General features: G+C 36.5%; 3 protein-coding genes across 8 annotated transcripts; 1 reads left to right on the plus strand and 2 right to left on the minus strand.

Annotated features, from left to right (window-relative positions):
* Nucleotides 1-513: 513 nt before the first annotated feature.
* On the plus strand, nt 514-8,459 carry LOC104119107 (ankyrin repeat-containing protein NPR4-like). Of its 6 annotated transcripts, XM_009630523.4 has the most exons (9): nt 575-785; nt 863-922; nt 1,402-1,515; nt 1,599-2,090; nt 2,773-2,934; nt 3,677-3,883; nt 4,886-4,939; nt 6,176-6,618; nt 7,608-8,459. In XM_009630523.4, the coding sequence occupies exons 3-9, from the start codon at nt 1,449-1,451 to the stop codon at nt 8,220-8,222; spliced, it is 2,040 nt and encodes a 679-aa protein (XP_009628818.1). In that variant the 5' UTR covers nt 575-785; nt 863-922; nt 1,402-1,448; the 3' UTR covers nt 8,223-8,459. The 6 variants fall into 6 exon arrangements, with proteins under 6 accessions (XP_070055693.1, XP_009628818.1, XP_070055692.1 ...); XM_070199591.1 differs by having other exon boundaries at nt 575-922; XM_009630524.4 differs by lacking the exon at nt 1,402-1,515.
* A 4,983-nt stretch (nt 8,460-13,442) lies between these two features.
* On the minus strand, nt 13,443-17,200 carry LOC104119108 (ATP-dependent Clp protease proteolytic subunit 2, mitochondrial-like). The gene is made up of 2 exons (XM_009630526.3): nt 16,794-17,200; nt 13,443-13,999 (listed from the first exon to the last, which is right to left on the minus strand). Exons 1-2 carry the CDS (start codon nt 17,086-17,088, stop codon nt 13,581-13,583), a joined length of 714 nt encoding a protein of 237 aa, XP_009628821.1. The 5' UTR covers nt 17,089-17,200; the 3' UTR covers nt 13,443-13,580.
* Nucleotides 17,201-18,061: 861 nt separating this feature from the next.
* LOC104119112 (ankyrin repeat-containing protein At5g02620-like) lies at nt 18,062-22,298 on the minus strand. Its single transcript, XM_018778595.3, has 5 exons — nt 21,732-22,298; nt 21,446-21,604; nt 20,730-20,921; nt 20,015-20,451; nt 18,062-18,649 (listed from the first exon to the last, which is right to left on the minus strand). The coding sequence occupies exons 1-5, from the start codon at nt 21,961-21,963 to the stop codon at nt 18,062-18,064; spliced, it is 1,608 nt and encodes a 535-aa protein (XP_018634111.1). The 5' UTR covers nt 21,964-22,298.
* Between the last annotated feature and the right edge of the window lie 5,081 nt (nt 22,299-27,379).

A 27,379-nucleotide genomic window follows, 5' to 3' on the forward strand; every position in this document is an offset into this window, starting at 1 on the left:
ATAATAACAAACTATCTACTTTTGGCATTGCAACCGAAAAATGAATCTGGATCGAAGTTGAAATGCTTTTTCATGTTAGATTGAATTGTTTAATACAGCTGGTATATTATACACATATATATTATACTATATATAAATCTTATATAAGATATATATATATATATATATATATATATATATATATATATATATATATATATAGCTTATATATATATATATAGGTCAAATGAATATTTTATAAATAGTTAACGGTTATTTTTGACAGACCAACGATTATATTTTAAATTATTATTATTATTTTTTAAATTTTAAAAGTTGATTGTTGGGACAGTTTGGTCTACTAAGGGACCGGTCCGATCCCGGACCCTGACGGACCCAGCATAAAATTGACCCACAAAATTGATCCGGACCCATTAAAATCGATCCTAACGGGCCTAACCTGTTTAGTCCGTTTGACCCGCGGTTACGGGCCTAGACCGGCCCAGTTGACAGCCTTACTCTAATGTACAGGTAAGGTAAGACTTAAAGGAAGTAGGGAGGAAGCCTCGTCAACTTCCGCGAGGGGGGGGGGGGGGGGGGGACTCGATGGAAACCAGTCGCCCAATTTGAATGAGTTTTTAACAAGTTGGAAATTCTTTTTATTTATAAAATTTTTATATTTGAAGTATTTAGCAACTGATTAGTGCATTTGGGAAAATACAATGTATTAAACCTCCAAGTTGTTCGCCAGTAAGGCAATTCTTGATCGAAGGATCGTCAAAAGAGGCAATGCAACAGTAAAGCAGGTATAGTGCAGTGGGCTAATGATTATTTCATCAAATCCAATTTCCCCTTTCGAAACCCTAACCCTAATTAATTTCAGCTCCAAATACAAACCTGGAGGACAAGGTTTCAAGATGGGGAATGATTGTCGCACTGGAAGGTGACTACAGAAATGGAAACCGCCCTTGAAGTTATTATTAATGCACTTAATCCCAGTTATATTTAAACTAGAAGTTTTTATTTTGAAACTTTGGTCCCTGTAGTATTTTTTTGATTTCCCAAATTTATTGTTTTTAGCATCATTATTGTTTTAGCAAATGATGTGAGCTTTGTATGGAGGGGAGAGGAGTATTATACTATTATACAGACCACTCATCTGGGATAAAAATTTATCCAACACTTACTCTCTTCTCTCTTCCTTCCTTGTAATCTTCATTTCTGTTCTCATTGCTGTGATTCTACCTAAAGCTAGCTCAGGTGTTACATTAATATACTAATGTTTGAAGTGGAGAGGAATATTTGTTAAGATGAAGGGAAATATAAATAAAGAAAGAAAAAGACAAAACAAACAACAATCTTGGCATGCCAATTGAAAACATAAATTCCTGATAAAAGAAGTATTTGGATCCAACTATCCAGTAGTCGAAGGCTGAACACTCGCTTAATCAACTCTGATACTGACAAGCATGTCGTCCTTACCAAATCTAGCAGCCAACACGAGCAACAATAATGTTCACCATTCGCCCAGTCCCGGTAAAAGCTTTTCTTCATTCCTACATTATCTGCCAATTACTTCCTCTGTCCCTGCTGAGAATGCATTGGCTATACTTGAACAGGCAGAAGCGAGAAGGATCAGTTGTGGAGATGCTTGCCCTTATACCGTGCATTACTCAGAGGCGACCAATGTGATCTTGAGCTAGCTGCTCGACCTATGGGGCCCCTATATAAAGCCTGGGATTGTAAGATAACAAGAGCTGGGGACACCACCCTTCATGTAATTGTTGGTGCGGGAAAGTGGTTTGATGATCCGACTGTGGGTCCATCAGCTTACACTTCGCGTAACAATGATGGTTACACACCTCTTTGTGTGGCTGCAATGGTTGGGAACATGGAGGCAGCAAAGAATTTACTGCAACTCAACCCGGGATTGGGATCTCTTGATGATGCTGTTGGGCCATACCCGATCATAGAGGCTGTTAGGTATGGCCATAAGGAAATGGTTTTACTTTTGATTGGGGATATGGAAAGGAAGATGGAAGGCTCCCCACCAACTAAACAATCGACTGCTTCCCACTTTCTCCATCTTCTAGTAGTGGCTGGATTCTATGGTAAGATATTTTCTTGTCCTATGATTAATGCAAGTGTTTTCTTCATTTATAGATGGTAAAAATTTAAACAATTTGAAACAAAATTCTAATATCTCTTCAAGATCATGAAACTTCAGAATTCTAGCAGAGGTCTAGTTAGTTTTACTAAAGATCTTTCATATCCATGAGAAGTAACACCATTATATCAGAAATGAGCCATCTATTTTTTATCAGTTAGATTTTTGCCCTCAGTATTTAATAAAACAAAAATAACACAACAAATCAAATAGGATAAGTGTAATCCCACAATAATTATCACATTGCCACATGTTACATGAAAGCTAGTGAATGGTTGGAGAAAATGAAAAGTTCAACAATTTTCTTTCTCTTTGACCGATTTGTTCAACATGAATAGGAAGAAAAAAATGAAGTGGAACTGTTTTGATCTTGGGCTTGCAAAATATTTTCAAGATGAAGAGAATGTTAAAATATCTTTTCTTCTCCTTAGTAAAGAAGCTTTAACAAGTTGGAAAGTCTTTGCTAAATCCTTAAGCGTCTTTTTATTTATAAACTTATATTTAAAGAATTTAGCAACTGATTAAAGCTTATGAGAATATGATGTTCTAATACAATTTATGTACTTCGTAGCTCACTTTTTACCAGATTTTATAATGTCTTGTTTAATCTTCCTTGTGTAAAACAGATGTGCTGCTAGCTCTGCTTAGACGTCATCCTGGTTTGGCCCGAGCAGAGTTTTATGGTGACAATAACGAATCCCTTTTGAGCTTGCTGGCTGAAATACCTTCTGCATTTCGGAGTGGGACTCAACTAAGATTCTGGCACTGGCAGCAGTTACTTTATTCAGGTTCTATTCGTACTATATTCATGTTATCACCTGCGATAGTATTTTCTTCTCTTTATGTGCTTTCAGGAGATAGTAATGCTACACTTGTGAGAAGTCCCAAGGGACTAAACTAGTCTCCACCCCTGCCCCAGACCAATCTATATTGATTTGGGTTCCTTAGAGCTTCCTGCTGGTAGCCTGGTCTAATGTTAACCAATCAAGACAACTTTTTATGGAGCCCCAGTAATTGCTATTAGTCTTCTTTGTTGATATATAACTCATCTTTAAGTTATTTGTTCTCTTATTTAGACATTCCTTTTGCAAAACTTTTATATCAGTTAAGGAACACCTTCCCCAATCTCATAAAAGAAAAAGTTTAGAGATTCTCTTGTCACTAACGAAAGAGAGTAATGGATATAACATAGGTGAAATCAGCAGGATCTCCTTCTTTGGTATCAAAATCAAGCTAGTATATAGAACTTAGGAATATTCATATAGAGAGGACAACAAGCTAGCACTACATAGACCTAATATCTTGTAGTAACATCAGTAAAATTACCATTAAAACCATCAGAACCCACAAGGTTAAATAGTTTTTAGAGTATGATGATAGCCAAATCTATAGTTTTGAATGAATAGGAATCTTTAATAGGACATCTAAATGAATAACTCAAGAAAACAAATGATAGAAAATAAAGTGAAAGCATGTACTTCTGAAAGGATTGTATGTGAGTACCTAATTACCTTGTTTTTTCTTGTGAAGTCATGCATGCAAAATTAGAGATCAGGTTGGCAGACATTGAAAAGTCTCTTGTTGTAGTCCAATCGTCAGCTACATCACCCTCGAGGCAATCACCAGAGCCTGCTAGTGGGTTAACATGGGAGTACTGTACACGTTTAGTAAACTGTTGCATCCTTGTCTGTCCAAAATGGCTTGTTACACCGATCTATAGCTGCATGAATCACGTCGGTAAGTACTTTTTTAATACTCTATGTAACATGACATGATTGGCCTCTGTCACACAAAATTAAGGGAAAATTCATTTTTTTTTTGGATAACCGTGGTGTCCGGGCCAGCTTGCGCGCACCTCAACTAATTCCACGGGATAACTCTCACCAGCAACAGGTACCGGGTAACTCTATCCACCAAGGCTTGGAAAATTCATATTTTCCCCCTAAACTTGCCCCAAAAAGTAATTTACACACTAAAATTTTACGAGCAACCCCTTACCCCATATTCTTGTCCGAAGTGGAACTATTCCTCCTTGACTGATGACATGACAAAGTGTAAATACCTTCTTTGAAGCGTTTGAAAGGCACGAAGAATGCTAAAAGTGGACTAAATTTGTCCATGTATCATTTTCCAATTGGTTGTTATACAACTAATTATACTTGACTTAGAAATTTCATTTTTTTTTTTTTTTTTTTATAAATCTTTTCCCTTTACTTTGTTTTTTCTCTTTCTCTTTCTTCCTTATCTCTAAACTCACTTGAACCTCCATTGCTACCACTACCATTACCTCCTCGTTCATGCACTCCTCTCCTCCTCCACTCTCACCACTTCATTTTGGCCATTATATCTTGTTTATTTTTTTGGTGCAACGTGGCTATTGCAAATGACATTGAGGTCATGATTGACCTTTTGAGCTCATTACAAAACTCGTAATGTAGTCTATTATTGTAAATACTTCCACATCGCTTTCTAATTGCTGAAAACAATATATTACCTTTAACAAGCAAAAAATAAATAATGTCTGAACCCCAAAATTGAGTTTCACATGCAGGCTGGTACGACTTATAGTTGTCTTACTGTCTTATATGAATTGTAGCAGCTTTTAAATTAAGGTTTTGAATTGGACTCTCAAGTTTTTGCACATTAGCATTAAAACAAAATTGTCTTATTTACTGGTAACAAATCACACGTCTACTTCTGGGATTATTTGAGTAATTGTTGGATCATTCTACTTTACAGGGATCATGATAAAGTCAATGATTCATGCAGCTCGCGAAATTTGGAAAACAACAAGTAAGTTAATATTTGTTCGCTTATTGTGACATTAGCATTTCGAAATTTAATATAGGCCTAAATCTTGTCTAGAAAAGTAATTCACACGTATTAGCACAAACTATATTGTTGATAATATCTTTAATTCCTGTTACACCTACATTTGTCATATAGTCCTCTTACCTATATAGACTAAGAATATGTTTGGCAAAACTTTCAAATTGCTTATTTTGAGAAGTACTTTACCAAATGGAGTTCCAGAAAAAGTACTTTTGATTAATAGCAGTTTGTGTTTTGCCAAAACATTTGATGAGCACCTTCATTAGTATTATGGAGGCAGTTTATATTTGGTCAGTCTTTTCAAAAGTTGATCTTTTGAGCGTCAAATTATGGAAAAGAGTGTAAAGATCCACTTTATAATTAGTATCATTTTTAAGTAGATACATGATCTGAAATTTTAATTATGAGAGACCTTAGAAAAGTTTTCCAATTCCATTTAGCTAAAATGTAAAATTTAAGATCAAAATATATATAGAGGGAGTATGAGACTTTGGCCATAGATCTGTTGTTGACAACACATGAGTTTAGATTTTGACTATACTGTTCAAATAATTTGGTAAATAGAAATTTTCCTGTAAGTATAGTTTTTCGTCCTGAAAACATTAAACACGACTTCAGCTTCTGCTTCTACAGAGAATCTGCTTTTTTGAACTTCTTTCCAACAGCAAATAGCAACTTTTATTACTACTCAAAGATGCCTTTTCAGTTTTCCCTCAGAAGTTTGGCCAAACACCTTAACCCTAAAAAATAAGCATTTTTTTTGTTGAAAAATAAGCACTTCTAATCTCCTAGAAGTTTGCCAAACATGCTATAAAGGTTGTTGAGTGCAGATCTGCCTGCTGTACTTGATTAGGTTAAGTAATGAATTGTAATTGCATGCCTTAAAAAAGCATTGGCACTTAATAGAGCTGAATGACGAATGCACTTAGACACATGACTGGGATTTTATTTTCCTTTCTCCGTAGCATGATTGGGAGTTGGACATAGAAAAAGTTATAATGTTAATAATAGTGACTTCAATAAGAGCAAAATAGTAGTATGTAGACGGGCAATGACTTCCTGTGTTTGGGAATTATTATGGTACTTTTGTGATAGAGTTGTTCCTATGGAAATCTATATACTAAGATAATTTATCATAACATGATGTACTATTTGTTAGTGCCCTATCATGTTCTAAGAAAGTGTTTTTGTTTACAGCAAGAACAATCAGACATATTAAGGATACAAAATTAATGCATGAAGAGACTCTTGATATTGTGAAACGTCTTTGCGAGGAACTTACCAAACATTATTCCTCTACGGGTGAGGATATTGAGCCAGTACTTAGAAAGGCACTTCTTTCAGCAGCAGGTTCAGGAATTTCTGAAATCATAGAAGAAATTATAGAACGTTACCCAGACGCAATCTGGTTTGTTGATTCTGAGAACCATAACTTATTTCACCTTGCAGTAATAAATCGTTATGAGAAGGTGTTTAGTCTTATATATCAGTTAAGTGTATATAAACATTTGGTAACAGCTGGTGAAGACACTTCAGGGAACAATATATTACATATGGCTGGAAAGCTAGCACCTCTTAGCCGACTCAATCTTATCTCAGGTGCGGCTTTGCAAATGCAGCGTGAATTGCAATGGTTTCAGGTATGAGTTTCACATAACTACGTTCATGCACGGTTCTTTTTTAGGTTTTGCTGGGTGTTCTTTTAAGTCGCGTTGTTGGAAGGGAAATAATTATAGCACACCTTAAAAGCCGAGAATAGTTTATAGTGGTATCATAGAGCTCATACCATAAGCTATTTTAGGAAATTAATGAATTGCCAAGAAACTTCCACCATAGTCAAATGTAGTATGACGAATGTCAGCATCCTCGGCATCTGAAAATGCTGCAAATTTGTCAAGGAAATATCAGACTATCGTAATCCATGATGAATGGTCCTTTTTAAGTAAATGGGAGTAAATATAATTGTGCATAATTTGTGATATTCGACCAATTGAAAGGAAATGTTAGGACGGGTATGTGCAAGCATATTGTCATTGAGATTAGGGTTATGAAAGGGACTAGCATCGTATCATCTTTGGACAATTGCAGGTATAGGGAAAGATGAGAAAAAACAGTTTTGTGCTCATGTCAGCTTTGATCTGTAAATTACGAATGCATTTGTGGTGATGAAGGATCAATGCTTTGCTTGTGCAAACAATGGAGGTATCCAAAATAATCAGACATTTGAAAATGGATTTTATGATAAGGATAAGAAATTGAACTTAAAAGAATATCATTAACGTATGACTGCCATTTGCGAAGTAGTTTTTCTTTCATTTTCCTTTGACATCCATTTAACCACACATCTCGATGTCAAATGTGTTTACATATGTGTATAGTATGTGGCTCAACCACACCCATTTATCAAGTCAGTTGAAGTATCTCTGTGACTACGAATTTTCTCCTTACAATAAAAGAACTTTTAGAACATTCGAATATGTAGGCCCTTAATGGATATAAACACGTAAAGTGACTTGGTGAAAAAGATGAGTCAAAAAAAAAAAAATCTTAAATTGTTCTTTTATTAAAAAATATATCATTCTTGCTTCAACAATTCCATTTATATGTGTTGGTATCTATGTTTATGTAGGAAGTGGAAAAGTTTGTTCAACCAACGCTCAGAACAAAGAGAAACTCAGATGGAAAAACTCCAAAAATGGTGTTTACTGAGGAACACAAGGAATTGGTCAAAGAAGGAGAGAAATGGATGAAAGAAACTGCAAATTCCTGTATATTTGTGGCAGCCCTAACAACAACAGTAGTATTTGCAGCAGCCATTACCGTGCCAGGTGGAAACAATCAAAACAGTGGTTTTCCGCTCTTCTCCAATGAAACGGCTTTCACGGCTTTTGCAGTTTCTGCTGCATTCTGTCTGTTCTCTTCTGTTGCCTCTGTTCTAATGTTCCTGTCTATCCTCACCTCGAGATATGCAGAGGGGGATTTCCTTAGACGTCTTCCGAAGAGATTGATTCTAGGCCTGGGTACCCTATTCATTTCAATGACATCTCTGATGATAGCATTTAGTGCTACAATTTATCTCGTTTTTGGTCAGAGAAAAGGATGGATACTCATTCCAGTGGGCATAGCAGCCCTCATTCCAGTAATCCTCTTTGAGTCCTTGCAATTTCCTCTCTTACTGGATATGTTTATGTCCACTTATGGTCCAAGCATTTTTCGCAAACAGAGCTCACGTATACTTCTCTAGCAAGGCAAAGAGGAGAAGTGCAGGTCTTGATACTGACGCTAGTGCATTTTTTATTTGTGTTGGAAGGCAATTTATGTTTGTCTTGCTTTGTTTCCTTTTATTTCCTGCCAATCCTGCTTTATTATTCATTTAAGATTGAAACAAACATCTTCATCGTTACATTTTCATTGGCTCACAGAGGAGATTGTAGCTTTCCTCTGCTTTTATTTCTATTCAGAAGGAAACTATTAATCATTGTATTTTGCCTTAATTTTGTAGCTTGCCTTTAGTATAACATTTATCACACAGATATAAAAGATGTTGAGAAAAAGTTCTGAAAGATGCTGAGGCAACATGAAAACTCAATATGTTTTTTGGTTCACTTTGATTAACGACTATTAGCTTATTAGATTTAAGAGGAGATTATGTCATATGCTAGTACTCTAATTTTGCATTTTTAGTGTTCTTCAGTGGGTTTGGAATTTTTGTTATAATTTTGCATGATAAGTGATCGTAGCAAGGAAATAAAAAACTTACAACTCACAAGAAAGATCAACGTATGTCTGTACAAAAACTTCATGTAGGTTGTGATGTTCAATTCCAGCACGAGATTGTACTAATTTACACCAAACTTCCTTTGGAGAAGGAAACCAAATACATGTCTTATTTAGGAAAGTTTTCGAATATTACGTTGTTAGAGTCGAGAATCATTCAGTATTCCACTTAAGGCTGTCCAACGGGATGTCCCGTTCCGGTCCCGTCCCACTTAATTTTAAATGGGATGGGCCCATGTTAAACGGGACACGGGATGGGACGGGATGGCCATTTCGTCCCGTTTATCCCGTCCCATTTCGTCCCGTCCCGTCTCACGTCCCTTTTTTTTTTTTGAATTATAGCCGTTGGGCAACGGCTATAATTGCAAAAATAGCCGTTCCCAACGGCCAAAAAAGGCCATATTCCCCCCTCCCCCTCCCCCCGCCCCCAACTGCCCCAAACACTCCCTTACCCCCCAAACTTTTAATATAATCCCTAAGTTTATTAAATTATACTTTGGCCCTATTTTCTACTATAAATACCCCAATCCTTCTTCATTTCTTCCCACAAAAATAAATAATTCTCTCTCAAATCTCTTACATTCTATCTATATTATTCTCTCAATTTTCTCGCAATCAAGTGATAAGTTTCAAGTATTTGGATAAATTTTTGGAGCAAATTTCAAGTTTCAAATTAATTCTTCAAGTATTTGGAGCAATATTTTGGGCAATTTCTTCAAGTTTCAATATTTAATCACGGTGCACTCGTTCCATCTCCTAATTTTAATATATATTTTTTGCGCATTATTTTAGTGCTTAATTTTTGTGTTTACTTTACGTGTTCTATTTTCGTATTTCATTTGTGTTTTTAATTTTTGTGTTAACTTTTTTAATTTAATTTCGTATTTAAATTATGGCACCTAAAAATGTATTTGGCGTATTTAAAAAAACTAGTAAAAAAAATAGTAAAGGTGAAAGTAGTAGTAATCCTAATCCTAGTCCTAATCCTAGTCCTAATCCTAGCCCTTCTCTTGTAATTAGAAAACATATAGATGAAATGACTCATGTTGATGAAACTTTATTTTCCCAACCCCCCTCCCCCGCATGTTATAATATTAATTTCGGAGAACAACTAGATCATGAAACTTTACAAAGATAATTTGGCAATGATATTTTTATTGAGGATGAAGAAAATGAGGAAGAAGAATTAGATGAAATACCCACTAGTCCCGCAACACAAGCTCCAACTCAGAGTCAATCTCGGTCCAGAGCTTTACCTCCTGTAAGGGGTAAGCCTAAGGGTGAACGTCCCAAAATATCACTTGTATTGAAATTTTTTAAACATGATAAAGTCAATCAACATGCTACATGTGAAATATGTAAGCAACGATTTGCGCACACCAAAAGTGGTAGGACGGGGAGTTTATCTAGGCACTTAGGTAGGGACCACAAAGCTTTATGGATACAAGCTAAAATAGAAGCCGAACAAATACCGGATCCTAGCACCGGTACTAGCAATCCTAGTGGATCTGGCGGGAGTTCTAATTTTTTACAACAACAGCTTGACCCTACTTCTGGTACTATTTTACGCCCCTATAACAAAGATAGAGATCGTGAGAACTTAGCAAAAATGGTGGTTGTCTGTGGCTTACCTTTTACTTTTCCTTCTCACCCTGCTTTTGTGCATTATATACAAGAAACTTATAATCTTGCTTTTCAAGATTTTCCTAAAACTACAGTTAGAAATGATGTTTTTAAATTTCAAACCGAATATCTTCAGTATATTCGTTGTGTATTTTTTCACTTAGATTGTAAAGTGTCTATCACATCTGATATAGGTCGTAGTCCTAATGGTTGTGATTATTTAACAGTTACAAGTCATTGGATTGATCATCACTTGAACATGCAAAAATGTATTATTGGTTATAAATTTGTTGATTCAAAACACACTGGAGCATATATTGCAACTACTGTTCTACAAATACTTGATTTTTATGGACTCATTGATAAAGTTTTAACTATCACGTTAGATAATGCTTCTGCTAACACAACTGCAGCAACTAGCTTAAGAACTAGACTTTGTCCAATTAATCCGGCAATTTTTCATGTTAGATGTGCATGCCATATTTTTAACTTGGTTGTAAAAGATGGTGTTAATTTATTTTCTGATACTTGTAGTAAAGTACAACATGCTTGCGACTATATTTTTCGGGCTAATAAAGTGAGTAGAATTCGTGAATTTGCTCAACAATGTGCTAGTGCTAACCTTCCATATAGAAAAGTTCCAAAAGATGTTTGTACTAGGTGGAATTCTACTTATGAAATGCTTAAAGTTGCTTATGATTATCGGGTGCCTATACAAAAGGTATTTAATATGCATAATGGTATCCCCGCTGATCAAATTTTTGATTCTGATTGGGATCAGATCAAATTTTTGATTCTTATTGGGATCGGATCAAAGAGCTTACTAAATTTTTAGAAAAATTTTATTATGCTACAAAACAATTTTCTGGTATATATTATCCTACTATTACACAAATATTATGGTATATTTATGGAATTTTTATTGTATTTGGTAAGTATAAAATTAATCCAACTTATGCACCGGCCATTAATGAAATGATTACAAAATTTAAAAAGTATTTTTTTCCTATTCCCCAAGCTTTTTTAAATTTCTATTATACTTAACCCATCTTTAAAATTAAGAGGTGCAAAGAGACTTGTTCGTAAAATTTATGAGAATTTAGCAATTCAAGAAAATAAACAACCATCTCTCGAAGAATGCCAAGCTAACATATATTCTTATGTTAGATCAATGTTTGATAAATATAAATCTATGAAAACAACAGGTGGTGAAACTGCTCCTTCTACTTCTAAGTCTAGAGTAGAAGTTCTATGGGAAGATATGGATAATATAACAGGTTTTGATTCCTTTATTGATGATGAACTTGATTCTTATCTTAATCAAGGATTGGAAAGTATTAAAGACGAAGAAGGCAACGAACAACTTTTGGCATGGTGGAGGGAGCGTGGCAAGGCTTTTCCAACACTTTCAATAATGGCCCGAGATATCCTTGCTATTCAAGCATCATCAGTAGCATCAGAGAGTGCTTTTAGCGCGGCAAGATTTCAAATCGGAGGATAGCCTAGAGATTTCCGTATTATTCAGAGATTGGATTAATTCAGAAAGAAGAAATCTTGGTTTTGAAAAATTAACCACTAGGGAAGAAGAAGAATACAATGAGATACTTAGCACTGGGAGCGATGACGGCATGGAACTCATGGAACATCAATCAACATTGCCAATTCCAGAATAATGTCCGAGAGAAATTATAGATAAGTTACAACGAAGTTATATAGGAGCTTACAAATATTAGTATGATAATTTGTTATTGGCTACTAAGAGGCCTAGTTCAAACAGAACCCTTCCTATAAGGTGACTGCGTAGATTAGATGCTCTTCAAAAGAGTTATATTTGTATGCGAGATTTGAAAGTTCTATTAATAAAATAAAAGGCTCTAACGTTGAATTTGTTTTATGAATTGTCGTACACTCTTACTTAGTTACTTAATGGATTAAAATTATATTAAATAAATTATAACTCTATTATATATTTATAATTGCTAGAATATTTTATTACAAGTCTTTTGTTTTAATATTTTATAATTCTTTACTTAGTTTCCTAATTTTCGTTTAATTTTTAAATTTATTAAATAAGTCAAAAAACTAGATGTTGCAAACTTTAAAAACTTAGTCATTGTCAAAAGAATATCCGTTGCCAAACTCAATGCTTAAATAATATTTTTTAAAAACGGCACTTAAGGCCCGTGAACCCGTCTCGTCCCGTTCCGTCCCGTTTGTTAGCAGGACGGAATGGGCCTACCGTTTCGTCCCGTCCCGCCACTGTCCCGGCTAAATGTCGTCCCGCCCCGTTAATTTTGTCCCGTCCCGTCGGACAGCCATAATTCCACTTCTTTTTTGCATGAAACCAAGAAAAGAATATATAGTCAGCAACCGAAGGAAAAGTTAAAGGAGGAAAAATAACTAACTTATTCAAGTGTATGATGGATAAGCAAATTCTGGGATAAAAATTTAATACTGCATTATCCTTTGTTTGGTTACTAATCGTTGGATAAGTTATACACAGGATGGAATACTTTATACTTGCCAGAGGGTAAAATAGTAATCGCAGGATAAAGTAGTAAAATTGACAATCCCAAAATTAATACAACATACCAAACAATCAATAATAAATAATACCAGGATAACTAATCCCAACATAACTTTTGCATTCAAACCAAACAGCCCCTGCCCTGAGGATTTTCAGATTTATCTGAGACCTGTTCTGCCAAAAATAGTTCCAAAAGTTACTGAAGGGAATAAGGTAAAAAGCTCTGGCACTCAATTGCTGTTAGTAATCAGAACAGCAATTTTAGGCACATACAACAACAACATACCAAGTTTAGTTCCACAAGTAGGGTCTGGGTAGAGTAGAGTGTACGTAAAACTTACCCCTACCTTTGAGAAAGCAAAGAGGTTGTTTTAGGTAGACCCTCGGCTCAAAAAGGTAAAGAGAAGGGGCTATAACAAGCAAACCAATCTGACAGCTGAAGCGAAGTTTAGGCACATAATTGAAGTTAAATCAGAGGATGCTTTCTATCTAATACCTCAAATCCTTCCAGCATATAAATTCACTAAAGCAAACAACTGGAAAAACAAAAGTAATGAGATATCGCCTCATCAAATAAAATACTTGAAAGTAAATACACCAGTAAGAAAAATGGAGAACTAGTTAGTGATGGTAATGTTAAAGAAGACAGCAATAAAATCAGTATTACTGCAATTTCTAGCTTGAGCCTTTATCTTTGGCTTCATTCGCAACAGCATCAGTTACTAAAGCCATTGGTCTTTCATCTATAACCTCATCGATTATTCCAAACTCCTTCGCCTCTTCAGGTGTCATGAAATAATCTCTATCCATATTCTTCTGAATTATTTCTATAGGTTGTCCCGTATGCTTTGCATATAAGTCATTCAAAGTATCCCATACCCGAACTATCTGTTTTGTGTGGATCGTCAAATCTTTAGCCTGCCCGCTATATCCACCGGAAGGCTGATGAATCATAACTGAAGCATTAGGGAGAGATCGTCTCTCACCCTTTGCACCCGCAGCTAAGAGAAGGGATCCCATTGAAGCTGCTTGACCTAGGCATATAGTATGAATTGGAGATCGGATATACTGCATTGTATCATATATCGCAAGACCTAGCAACAGCAAAAAGATAAACTCAGTTAGCGTTTTAGGATAACTATAGCAATGTCCTTAAAGAACAACTAAACCTCAAATTCTATTTTAGCTTCAAGTTCACTGCAACACCAATGCCAGACCTTTTTGTCAAGCTTTAATCACAGAACAAAAGCATCGCCACAGCACTCTGACCAAAGTACAGATCAAGCTATAAGCACATACACAGAACCAAGCATATTATCAACAAACATTGCATATGTAATATTAATGTCTAGTCCAAACTGGGCAAAAAGATGTAATGTTTAGGTCTTATTAGCACAATGATGCTTTCCTTTGATTGAAAAATGACGGCCATAAGTATAGTCCTTAGTGTCAATCTTTCGCCAAGGTAGTCCCACTAGTCATTATAGTAAGACCCAAGACATTTCCTATAATTTAAGATCTACTGCAGACCAACTATGCTGAGAGTTACCGCAGGCTGAGTAATATTAGGCATATTGGTCTCAAAGTCAATATACTGATTGCGCTTTGGAATCAAATCATGGATGAAACTGACTGCAGTGTTGTACTACTGCCTCAGTATCAGCAAGGCATGCATTCTACAGAAGAGAAATGAAGTCAAAATTGCAAAAGATTAAAAAACTACTCCGAGAATCTTTCTCCATAATCACATAAAACAAGCACTTGTTCTCTCTTGATTCACCAGAGGTATGAGAGAAAATTAAAACCCAAATATGCAAGTTTAAATTTTAACTCTCTTTAAATTGATAAATTGCCGAGGCCTGTGGCGTACAGTTCAAAACTCGGTGCGCAATGTGACTGTGCCTCTATCCTTCTGCCACTAAAATACTAGGCTTTTGCCTGTGGCAGGTTAGTTAAAACACTTGGAGATCGTTATCTTTCTCTCGTACTATCAGTTCCAACTGCCACAACAAATATGAAAGCAAACTTGAAGCAAATCATGATTAATTAAACCAAAATGGTACTCAAGGAAAGACAGATAAAAAGAAAGTGCTTTTTCTTGTTTATAAGGTCGAGAAATACTGTAAAATAAAGCAAAAGGGAAAAGTTAGAAACATACCCATCTAAGGAATGGGAACAAACACATAATATTGGAAAAAGGTATGAAATAAATGAGGATAGAATTGCATCCCAAAGAAATCAAACGAATAAGAGCAGCTGACTGAAACCCAAAGATTACAATCTCTCCCTTTGTCCTGATGCTTTATATCTATAAACAAGACCTCAGTCCCAAATTAGGTGGAGTAAGATACGAATTGTCTCTATCCATTCCATTCAATAGATTTCCATTTTATCTCAACACTAAATATCTCCATTTTAGGTTAAATTAGATAAGTTGTCGTTGTGTGACCGGGATATCACGGCATGGAAACAACCTCTAGCAGTTGCAGAAATGCAAGGTAAAACTGTTTACAATAGACCAAATAAGGTCCAGCCCTTACCCGGAGCCTGCGCATAGCAGGAGCTTAGTACATTGTATTGCCCTTTATGGAAAAATTAGGAATTTTCTGAATCTAAACACTTTTCCCTACAATGGTACATACAGTCTCCAACCAACCTAAACAAGACAAATAAAGCTCATAACACTGAACCTAACGTAAATATAACCAAAAAAATAAAAACTCTCAGCCTTAATCAGCCATATGGAAGTGTTCTATATGATGTTTAGTGTCCTCAAAATCGTAATTTGACTATTTACTGAAATCTTATCAAAAATCAAATCTTTTCACAAACCACTTTTCATTTTTTACTTCTCTCTGTAAAGATTATTCTCCTCGAAGGAGATGCAAAAACTAAAACTCTACAAAACTACCTTCAATTTTTATTTTTTTTACGACACCTCGACTATTTCACCGGGTGCCTGCTATCTCCCTCAGCGCAAGGTACCGGGTAACTCTGACCACACTACATTCAATTGTCTTATCCCAAAGACAACCAAGAACAATATAAAAATCAAATCTTGAGATTGACAATCTAATTTCACTTCCAATTTAAGCTAAATCTCAATTTCATTTCCACACCCACAAAGCTAATTAAAGGCAAAACTAAACCAAATTTACAGCAAACAAAAAAACCCAAATCAAAGAGAAACAATAGCAAAACACTGACCAGCTGTAACAGCACCACCAGGGGAATTAAGGTACATGTGAATAGGCTTAGAAGGGTTCTCAGATTCAACCAAAACTAAAAAAAGACAAATAAAGCTCGTAACACTGAACCTAATGTAAATATAACAACAAAAGAATCTCAACCTTAATCAGCCCATATGGAAGTGTTATATGTAATGTTTTCTGTCCTCAAAACAATAATTTGGCTATCTACTTATTCTTCTCAAGAATCAAATCTTTTCACAAGTCACTTTTCCGTTTTTACTTCTCTCTTTAAAGATTATATTACTTTAAGGAGATGCAAAAACTAAACCTCTACAAAAATACCTTCAATTGTTTTTCCTTAACGACAGTGGTGCTGGGGCTAATTTGGGGCACCTTGACTATCCCACGGGGTGCCTGCTACCTCCGTTAGCACAGATACCGGTAACTCTGTTGACACTACGTTCAATTGTTTTATCCCAAAGACAACCAAGAGCAAGATAAAAATCAAATCTTGACATTGAAAATCTATTTTCACTTCCAATTTAAGCTAAACCCCAATTTCATTTCCACAACCACAAAGTATATCAAACTAAAAAAAAAACCAAAATTTTACAAACAAACAAAAAAACCCAAATCAAATTTAGCTAAAAAGGAAGCCCAAATCAAAGAGAAACAAACAATTGCAGAAAAAACTAACCAGCTGTAACAGCGCCACCTGGAGAGTTGAGGTACATGTGAATAGGCTTAGAAGGGTTCTCAGATTCAAGAAAAAGGAGCTGAGCAACGACAACATGAGAAGTGGCATCATCAATGGGGCCATTAATGCAAACAATTCGTTCCTTTAATAGCCTTGAGAATATGTCATAAGCCCTTTCTCCTCTTGAAGAGTGCTCTATCACCATTGGTATTACCCCATAAAATCTCTTACTACTATTCAAAGGGGTTCCATTGATTCTCCGGTTCAAGAGTTTGTGAACAATTTGGGTGCGCATAGCTGAATGTGTTGAGAGTTGGGGATGAATCTTGGATGGAGAAAAGAAGGAAAATGGGAGGGGCAAGGTCAGAGGTTTTGTTGGATCGAATGGGGAGGAAATGTGATTCTTGAGTATGGTAAATTTAAAAGCAAATGACAAAACTCGTCCCTTATGTTTGGGGTGGTTCAAAATAGTCCCATAAATATACACTTTTAAGTAATTTTGGTCTCTTATCAAATGTACTCTCTCGTCTTGTATTATTTGTCGTGTTCCTCTTTTACATGCATTAGAACGGGTTCGAGTCGTGAAATCAGCAATCGATAGTTATATCATGGTAGGCTGCCTACTTACACCTTCTTAAGGTACGAACCTTCTCGAACTCTGCATGAACTCGAGATGTTTCGAGTTCCAGATTGCTATTTTGTTTCCTATTTTATTGGTCCTTAAGGAAATATTGATTAAAAGAGGGATTTTGATTATTTTATTTTTATTTATGTCTTACGATATAATGAATATTTACTATCTGATAATTCTTAGCTCTTTGCTTGAACAAGTTCTTTTTCCTCCTTTACTGACTTTCATTTGGTTGCTGACCATTGATTCTTTTCTTGGTTTCATACGAAAAAGAGATGGAATGCTACATGATTCTTGATTCTACTACTTAATATCTGGAAATTGTCCTGAATAAAGAAATGCATTTGTTTTCCATCTCCAAAGGAAGTTCGTTTATTTCCCTTGGGGAATTTAAGTTGCCCCAAGAAAAACTTCTTTAAGCTGTAAAGCAGAATTGTGTTAAAATTATACTATTAGAGAACACCATGAAAACACATGTATCAGGAAATATGAGGAAAACAAAGCAAGACAAACATAAATTGTCTTCCAACACAAATAAAAATGTATTAGCGTCACTATCCAATTTCAGAAACTAGTCGAAACTTCATTTTCCCTTTGTACAAACACAAATACAAGAAGAACATACGAAAAATGCTTGCTAGTAGAGTAAACGTGAGCTCTGTTTATGAAAAATGCTTGGGCCATATGTGGACATACATATATCCAGCAAAAGACGAAATTGCAAGGACTCAAAGAGGATTACTGGAATGAGTATCAACCCATTTTTCTGACCGAAAACGAGGTAAATTGAAGCACCAAATGCTATCATCAGAGATGTCATTGAAATAAACAGTGTACCGAGGCCTATAATTAATCGTTTTGGAAGAGATCTAAGAAAATCCATTTCTGCATATCTCGCTGTGAGGATAGACAAAAACATTAGCACAGAGGCAACAGAAGAGAATAGACAGAATGCAACCGAAACTGCAAAAACTGTGAAAGCCGGTTCTTTGGAGAAGATTGGGAAACCTTTGCTTTGATTTCCTCCTGGCACAGTGATGGCTGCTGCAAATCCTACCGTTGCTGTTAAGGCTGCCACAAATGTGCATGAATTTGCAGTTTCTTTCATCCATTTCTCTCCTTCTTTGACCAATTCCTTGTGTTCCTCAGTGAACACCATTTTTGGTGTTTTTCCATATGAGTTTCTATTTGTCCTCAAAGTTGGATGAACAAACTTTTCCACTTCCTGCATACACGTAAATGCATGTACTCATGTTAATGCAAGTGTTGAAGCAATCATAGAATTGGTCTTGAAAACCGGTATAGTTTTAACAAAGAACTATCGAGGGTTCGAATCCCTCTCTCCTTTTTTGCTAATTGAATAGAATGAAAAGGGTAGTCCGGTGCACTAAACTCCCGCTATGCGCAGGGTCTGGGGAAGGGCCGGACCACAAGGGTCTATTGTACACAGTCTTACCCTACATTTCTGCCAGAGGTTGGAGGTCACATGGCAGGAATTTTATTAATTAGCTCTCCTTCATAATTTACAGATAGAAGAATTTTAGATTATTTAGTTGTAAAGGCTTACTCCACAATAGATACTTCACAGGTTTATCTTTTACAATCATCCCATATGCTCAAACTCACCTCATCCATTTTGATAACATTATTTTCCCAGATTTTGTTGTCTCTCCTACTAATTTTCATACTTCCTCTGTTTTAATTTATTTGAAACCTATTTGACTGGGCAAGGAGTTTAAGAAAAAAAGAGAAGACTTTTGAAACTTGTGGTCTAAAATAATCCACAGATATTTGTGTGACTATATATCATCTTATGAAGGGTAAAAGGAGAGTTTTAAAGTTAAATTGTTTCCAAATTTAGAAAGGTTCATTCTTTTTTAAACTGACTAAAAAGGAAATATGTTAAATCTTTTTGAAACAAAGGAGTATTATTTTAATAAAGTTACTCAACCACATGATTCTTAAGCCATATTCAAAAACCTAAAGACGGGCATCTCGCTTGTCGCAAGCACTTACCTTAACTTACCTTCTCAACTTCCTATGAAAACACTACAACAATAATAACATATCCAGTGTATTCCCACAGCGTGGAGTCTGGGATTCCTTTGAAAACAATAAACAAAATTAATCCTAGCTGCATAAAGCTATATGGTGAAAACATAGAATGCCCCCCTTGTCAACTCCACCTATGAAATGCGAGTGTTGATGGTATTAAACAAGTACCCCTTGCACTAAGAGTAATGCAGAATAGGTCCGGTCGTCAAGCCAAGCCTAACTGAATTTGTTGTACTATTATCGAACTGAATCGAGTCCAACCAAGCTTCTACCAGACTGAGCTGAGGGTTCAACCAAGTTTTGCTACAATAGTACAATGTAATCGAGCTCGAGCCAACTCTTTATGTTCAGTTTCCTACTTATGCTACTATGCTTCTCGTATATCTGTTGAAATTCTCATTTACTTCAATTTAAGAAAAAAGTTCTCTTTTTCCCTTAGTTCATACATATTCCATGCCTCTTAATAAACCAAAGCACCAATATTTTTATGTTTCAATAAAGATCTTGAACCAGGTTATAATAGTGAAGCTCATACCTGGAACCATTGAAGTTCGCGCTGCATTTGCAAAGCTGCACCTGAGATAAGATTGAGTCGGCTAAGAGGTGCTAATTTTCCAGCCATATGTAATATATTGTTTCCTGAAGTGTCTTCATCAGTTATTACCAAATGATTATACAAACTTAACTGATATATGAGGTTAAACACCTTTTCATAACGATTTATTACTGCAAGGTGAAATAAGTTATGATTTTCAGAATTAACAAACCAAATTGCGTCTGAGTAGCAATCTTCAATTTCTTCTATGATTTCAGGAATTCCTGAACTTGCTGCCAACAGTACTGCCTTTCTGAGTACTGGCTCAATATTCTTAGCGTTATACTCTTTCATAAGCTCCTTGCAAAGACGTTCCACGATATCAAGAGTCTCTTTATGCATTAACTTTTTATCCTTAATGTGCTTGAATATTGCTGCTGTAAACAAGGAAACTTTATCAGAACATGAGAAGGAACTAACAAATGTTATAGAAAATACATATCAGAGGAATTACCATATATAATAATTTCCAAACAGAGGAAGTTATTACCCTTTTACAAGTATTTTCCTCATATCGTAGTCACTGCTGTTAATCATAATTATCATAACAATAACGACAATAGTAATAATGTCTGAGAAGAGTTGTTACTATTGATTTTCTTGATACAAAGGCGAAAAAGGACATGTTAAACATAAATATTAAGGAAGTACTTACCTATATTAATCATCCTAGCGAGCCACATTTGAATTGTGATGACACAATTGCGTGGATACTTCACGAAACACTCCCATGTTAACTCATTAGCGGGCTGTGGCAATTCCATTGAGGGTGTTGTGACTGAGGGCTGATTTGCAACAAAGGACTTTTCAATGTCTGATAACCTGCTTTCTAAGTTTGCCTGTGAGACTTCACAAGAAAATACAAAGCAATGCTTAGAAGTACATGTTGTCACTTTGTTGTCTATCGTTCATCTTCTTTATTTATTCAATCTTGAATGTCCCATTATAGATTTTTTCCCTTCAAAATTACAGATTTGATTATCATCATTCTATAAAAACTACAAGTGCGGTATGGGAAAGGTAGTGTGTACGCACGCCTTACCCCTACCATGGGAGGACAGAGAGGTTGTTTCCGATAGACCCTCGGCTAAAGAAAGAATGAAAAGAAGCACCGGCAACAAGCAGTAACAAAATGCAAAATATATTTTACTAATGCGAGTACGAGATATTAGCGTTGCGTAGTACTTGTTCTACTCTTGGTTTTCTTGCTATTTAAAATTCCTTAGTTCAGTACTAATTTGATTTTGTTACCAAAGGAGGAGATTGAGCTGAGTTCACCTAGGCTAGACCACCCAAATAGCCTTTTTTTCAGAACATAAGCAGAAGAAAATACTATTGCAGGTGATAATATGAACATAGTAGAAATATTACCAGAATAAAGTAAGCGCTGCCAAAAGGGGAGCTGAGTCCCACTCCGAAATGCAGAAGGTGTCTCAGCCATCAAACTCAGAAGCGATACATCACCCTTGTCACCATAAAACTCTGCCCGGGCCAAACCAGGAAAACGTCGAACCAGAGCTAGCAGCACATCTATTTTACACAAAAGAGATTCTCAAAAGATGAGTCGGTAAAATGGAGTATATCCCAATCAAAAGCAAAACCAATATATACAACACTCAATATTGATGCATAGGACCAGTATATACTACTAACTTACCGTAGAATTCGGCTACTACTAGCAGATGGAGAAAGGTGGAAGCAGCTGATTCTTTAGTTGGTGGGGAGTCTGCCATCTTTGTGGCCATATCCCCAATCAAAAGTAAAACCATCTCCTTATGGCCATATCTAGCAGCCTCTATGATCGGATACCGCCCAACAGTATCGTCGTCAGTCGCTCGCACACTCCGGATTTCCGTTTCGAGTTGCAGCAACTTCTTGGCTGCCTCCATGTTCCCAACCTTTTTAGCCACACAAAGGGGTGTATGACCATTGTTGTTACGAATAACCAATCCTTCTAATGCATAACTTTTCGGCTTACTTATCACAGAATCATACCACTTTCCAGCACCAACAAGTACGTGAAGGCCAGTATCCCCAGCTCTTGTTACCTTCCTACATATAGTCACATCTGGGGGAAATCTCGAGAGAGCTTTAGCTTCTTTTTCAAAAGCACTCTGGTTTTCTCTGAGTAATGCACGGTATAAAGGCAAGCATCTCCACAACTTCTTCTCCTCATTTATGTTCTCTGTTCAAAGTATAGCTAAATCATTCTCAATGAGCACAGAGGAAGTAATTGGGAAGGGGGTGTAGGCAGAGGCAGACCCAAGATTCATTACATTCAATATAAATCTATCACTGCTCATAAAAATTGGTATGATGACCTTTGTTAATATCTGGCTATTTCTTGAAGAAATTAGCAAGTATATATGGAGTTTTTGCCGAAGTTTAAGGGTGCTGGTGACCCCTCTGCCTACAATGTAGGTCCTCCTCTGGGTGTAGGTGTTAGGATCGGAAATCCGGATTACAGAGCAACTATCATACGAGGAAGCTCCCATTGCTATACTAGATAGACAAGTTTGGAGATTAAGAACTAATGATGTAGATTTAGTTAAAGTACTTTGGATTAACAATAATGTGGAGGAGATGACTTGGGAAGCTGAAGAAGAAATAAAGACTGGGTATCCTTTTTTTTTCCCACTTCCGGAGGAGGATCAGACTGAGACATCACAGCCTTTAGGTATGTATATGGTACTTGATTCTTATGCTAGTTACTGTTATTTGTCGTGTGAGGCCATTGGTGTTATTGATGATTGTGGCCCTGTGTGGTTTTGTATTGTTGGGTTTTCTATGTGGCAAGTTAGTAGTAGTACCATTACAGAGGAGACTCTGCCAAAATTTCTATAGATTTCTGAGAGTTTAACATTCGAGGACGAATGTTTCTAAGGGGGAAGATTGTTACACCCTGTGCGTCCCAAGGTGACGTAATGAATATGAGACTTGTTAATCATGATTTAAATAATTTTAAAGTCATAATATGGCTATATATGATGTTTGAATAGAAAATATGAAGTTTGAGAAAAATCGGATTAAAGTTGCGGAAACACCGACTAAGGATTTGCCATGTAATAGAGCTTTTTGAGAAATATATTTCGTGTGCTATATGAGGTCTTTTTAGGACATATTATATATCAAATTGAAGGTCTTGGAATTTAGTTTCTAACGCACTTAACCGTTCATTCATACGACACCCAGATAAAAAGTTATAAGTGTTGGAAGAAGGGCCAATCAAAGGGTGCCAAGTATCACCTTTATGACTTTTAAAACAATTGGGATATTTGCATCCCATCTCGTCTTTTTCTCCAATTTTCCAAAGATCTCGCCCAAATAACACCCCTAACTTTACTCTTAAGCTCTCTATAAGAGCTTCAAACAATATTATCATCCCGGGCACGGAATCAAGAAGTGATAACATTAAAACGATCCCTACGATGTAAGTATCGCTATATCGCCTCTCTTTTTATTTGTGGTTTGAGTTTTGGAAGGTACTTCATAGTTAAGAAAACGTGTACTTTCTGTATTTAAGTGTTTAAATATCAAGTTGGGTCACCCTATATTGAGTATTTCCTCATGTTTTATTCTACTTATCTCACGACATCCTCTCCGGCTCAATTACTTATGATAGTATGATACGAAAGATGTGTTACGTTGGTACTCAGTTGAGTAAGGTACCTGGTGTCCGTCGCAGACCATCGGTTTGGGTCGTGACAACCAGAGAGATTGATGACTGAGTGAAGTCGATGGCCTGATTATGAGGATGTTTATGGGACCGGGTTACACGCTGCAACATATTTTGTTGATTTACGCCATGATTGGCTTATATTAGCGCTTGGGCAGGATCCGTCCCTCCGGAGTCTGACTTACTAGCAGTGAGTGCAGGTACCTACTGACTGCGAGAGCCGAGAGAGAATGCCGAGTGACTGGGAGGGCGAGTGAATTGATACTCTGAGAGTGTGCATACGGTTTTATCATTGCGTTGCATTGCATTGCATTTGACATGCACATTTGACATACATGCATAGAGATACATTTTTCTCATTGTGTACGGTATTGTGTCATTCATGACTTCACATACACATTGACATGTAGGCATATAGATGCACTTTCCTCATGCCATCTGTAAATGAAACATCTTACCTATTATTGAAAGTTTTTGAAAAAAATCACACTTTTTCAGATTTACTCATATTTTGGTGATTTCGATAAAACAATTGGGTTTTTTACTGTTATACTTGAAAAGCATGCCTATTTTCCAGAACTGTAAACGAACTGAGCATTTTATCTTTGAGTTATTACCTGTACTGCTTTAGTTATATTGTTGTGAGTTGTTCCTGGCTATTGGTGTTAGAATCTAAACTTTGTCCAAGCTCGTCATTGCTTTCAACCTAAGGCTAGGTTTGTTACTTATTCAGTAAATGGGGTCGGTTGTACTCAGATTATACTTATGCGCATTGCGTGTAGATTTTGGATGCTGATGTTGCTGTGTATGGCGGGATTTGTCATTGAAAATGTACCTGTATTCCGGTCATAGCTGCCTTTTTGTTCTTAGTAGCTTTAGAATTATTAATCTATTCATGTATATTTCAAACACATGATGTATTTATTTCATACCAACTTTGTAAACTCTAAATCTTAGAAGCTCGTAATTTGTACTACTAGTCCTTGGGAATTTTTTGTATAGAACTTCAGTTATTTTATCATTACTTCTCTTAATGAATCTCATTTGAATTGATTTATTGTTAATTGGCTTACCTAGCGGGTTGGGTTAGGTGTCATCACGGCTAGTTGGATTTTGGATCGTGACAATAACATTTTCATACAAATCACAATTGAAAGATAAGCAAGGATGAGAAAAATGTTATTCTACATTTAAAACAAAAAATACAAGTATTTTGCGACAGACTTAAGTTGTTCATTAAACAAAAGAAACGTTGTTGTGCTACATCCCTGAAGAAAAAAGGACAACACGATACAAAAATAAACGATAATGTATAGATCAAAATCTATCTTTAGAATACTTAAGTCAAAATAATATTGGTGGAGCGTTCCTAGTTGTCGCTTGTCGAAGTAATCTTAGAAACTGTGAAGTCCGTGGTTGAAGAATCAGCAAAGGATGAAGCCGAGGAGTCATCAAGGATCAAGGCAGAGGTTGAGCACCATTGACAGAGTTATAGCGGCTAGTTTCTAGATAGGACATAAAAGAGAATATTCTGGTGAAAATTCTCTACACTTGTACTGTTAGAGTTTTTAGGAACATGTTCTCTATAAATAGAAAGAGACACAATGATAGGGTACATGTGATATTCATTTGTAAAATACATTTTGACTTTAAGAGAGAGAATCAGATCTTATTGCAAGCATACACAAACAAACTTTTCACTAAGATTCTTGTCCGTACTTTTCCTCTGGATCCGAGAATTACTCATATATTCAAATGCTTATCCATTACTCATCATTATCAGAAGGAACATTCACTGATTTCATCCTTTCTTGAATGACTCATCCGTTCTATTTACATAAGTAACATTTCTTATTGTTCATCACTATTTAATGCTATATTACTTCTTTTGACTTCTTAAATATTGATTGTGTGCCGCCGTTGCTATTGAAAATATATCCTCATATAATTTATTCTACTTTCGTGAATTTCATCTTTGGGATATTATTATTAACTAAGATTAACCCTCATTAGTATAAATTTAATTAGTTGAACCAAGATCTATATATTTTTCGGTCAAACAATTTGGCGTCGTCTGTGTTGATTTCTTAGTTAAGGTTTTAGTTTCCTCTAGATCTACAGCTAACGCAAGTCACTAACCACACAAACCCCGAGATCTTCTTTCTTTGTACGTACAAAAACCTACATGGCAGGTAACCAAGGAGAAAGGACAAAATAAGAAGTAATTTCCCTAGCAACCTCATGAACGCTATCAACGAGAGCTACGAAACAATAGGTAAGGACATGACGGCCAACACTTCCCCTAAGAGCGATATGTCACCTCCCCCCACTACAGCATAACAAAACCCAGTGGAAAAAGGGCCTCCATGTCCGCAGTAGAAGGGACGCCCACAGCTGTAAACAAACTTTCGAGGTATGGCTGACCGACATGCTAGTAAGCATCCTCAACAAACCCTCTCCAGGAATGACTATAGAAACGGCAAAGAGCTTGCATCAGACGAGCAGTGCAACCGACCAAGCCCTCCGACAATAGGTATAACTCACAATATTACTAACAGTACATGTGACAGCGCCTTTGTTGCCATTCTAAAGAGGATGGAAGCAATGGAATCACTCTGAGATGAGATGAAATAACACCAAGAATGAGTCGACAAGATACTGGGCACTCCTAAGTTGCTTCCAAAAAGGGACGCCGGTAGGTTCGTAGAGCAGCCATACAACAATGACACAACCCTGCACGCCATACCAAAAACCTTCAAAATGCCGCCCTACCTCAGGATATGCGATGGAACGACCGATCATGAGGATCATGTGACTCATTACATCACCGTCGTGAAAGGCAATGACCTCTCCAAGGAACAAATCTCCTCTATTTTGTTGAAGAAGTTTGGCGAAACCCTTAAGGGTGGGGAATTAACATGGTATTCACAACTACCAACCCGCTCCATAGAAATTTTTGAGGAAATGGCCGACAAGTTTGTAACTGCCAATGCCTTAGCCAAGAAGGCCAAAGCAAGAGTAAACGACATATTCGCTATCAAGAAGTCCTTGGGAGAGGGACTTTCTCGTCCTATTCAATAGAGTAAGGATGACTCTGCCGAACGTATCTGAAGGGATGGCGGTCGCAGCTTTCCAGAACGGGCTGAGTAGAGATGGTTCAAGAGCGACTAGAAAACTGTTGAGCCAATTAATGAAATATCCCCAACTACTTGGGACGAAACCCATAATGTTTATTACGCCGAGGTTCGAGTAGACGAAGACGACCTCAACGGACCAACTCACCGGCTAACATCGGTACAAACTGAATCCAGAAAGGAATAAAGAGACAACATCAGGAGGGATCACTGGGTCTTGATATCGAATAGGGAACAACACCAACCATATGTCAGGGCAGTCGCTACACCATCCCCTCGCTGTGAAGAAGGCCCATCCAAGCCAAGAAAAAGGACTCACATGAACGAAAGAGGTGTTCCCCATTTATTATCTGCTCATAATATTTGTGTGTCAACTACAAAAATAGTCTACACTCTTGAGAAACACAGAACAAATGTGAAGTGGCCACCGAAGATGAGATCAGACCCGAACACCAAAATATCTGACGCCCTCTATGAGTACCACCAGGAACGCGG

This window comes from Nicotiana tomentosiformis, chromosome 4 (genome assembly GCF_000390325.3).
Source record: "Nicotiana tomentosiformis chromosome 4, ASM39032v3, whole genome shotgun sequence".
Lineage (NCBI taxonomy): Eukaryota > Viridiplantae > Streptophyta > Magnoliopsida > Solanales > Solanaceae > Nicotiana > Nicotiana tomentosiformis.